The sequence below is a fragment of the Triticum dicoccoides genome, unplaced genomic scaffold, assembly GCF_002162155.2.
Source record: "Triticum dicoccoides isolate Atlit2015 ecotype Zavitan unplaced genomic scaffold, WEW_v2.0 scaffold183761, whole genome shotgun sequence".
NCBI lineage: Eukaryota > Viridiplantae > Streptophyta > Magnoliopsida > Poales > Poaceae > Triticum > Triticum dicoccoides.
In genome coordinates this window covers 1-407 of record NW_021227169.1, presented here as the reverse complement: position 1 = coordinate 407, position 407 = coordinate 1, and the positions used below count along the sequence as shown (strand labels likewise).

General features: G+C 70.8%; 1 protein-coding gene across 1 annotated transcript; it reads left to right on the top strand.

Annotated features, from left to right (window-relative positions):
• Positions 1-5: 5 nt before the first annotated feature.
• LOC119344746 (glucan endo-1,3-beta-glucosidase 5-like) lies at positions 6-404 on the top strand (the record flags this gene model as incomplete). Its single annotated transcript, XM_037615107.1, has 1 exon — positions 6-404. A coding segment is annotated over one exon (399 nt), but the record flags the coding sequence as incomplete, so codon positions are not given.
• Between the last annotated feature and the right edge of the window lie 3 nt (positions 405-407).

Sequence of the window (407 nt, the reverse complement as noted above, 5' to 3'; positions counted from 1 at the left end):
CCGCCGGCGCGCAGAAGTTCAACCAGGGCCTCTTCGACCGCATCGTCGCCGGCAAGGGCACCCCGCACCGGCCCCAGATGCCCGACGTCTACGTCTTCGCGCTGCTGGACGAGGACGCCAAGAGCGTCGACCCCGGCAACTTCGAGCGCCACTGGGGCGTCTTCAACTACGACGGCTCGCCCAAGTACGCGCTCCGCCTCGCCGGCGGCAAGGGCATCGTGCCGGCCAAGGGCGGCAGGTACCTGTCCAAGCAGTGGTGCGTGCTCCGCCCCGACGCCAGCCCCACCGACCCGGCCATCGTGGGCGCCGTGGGGTACGCGTGCCAGTATGCCGACTGCACCAGCCTCAGCCCCGGCTCCTCCTGCGGCGGCCTCGACATCAGGGGCAACGTCTCCTACGCCTTCAAC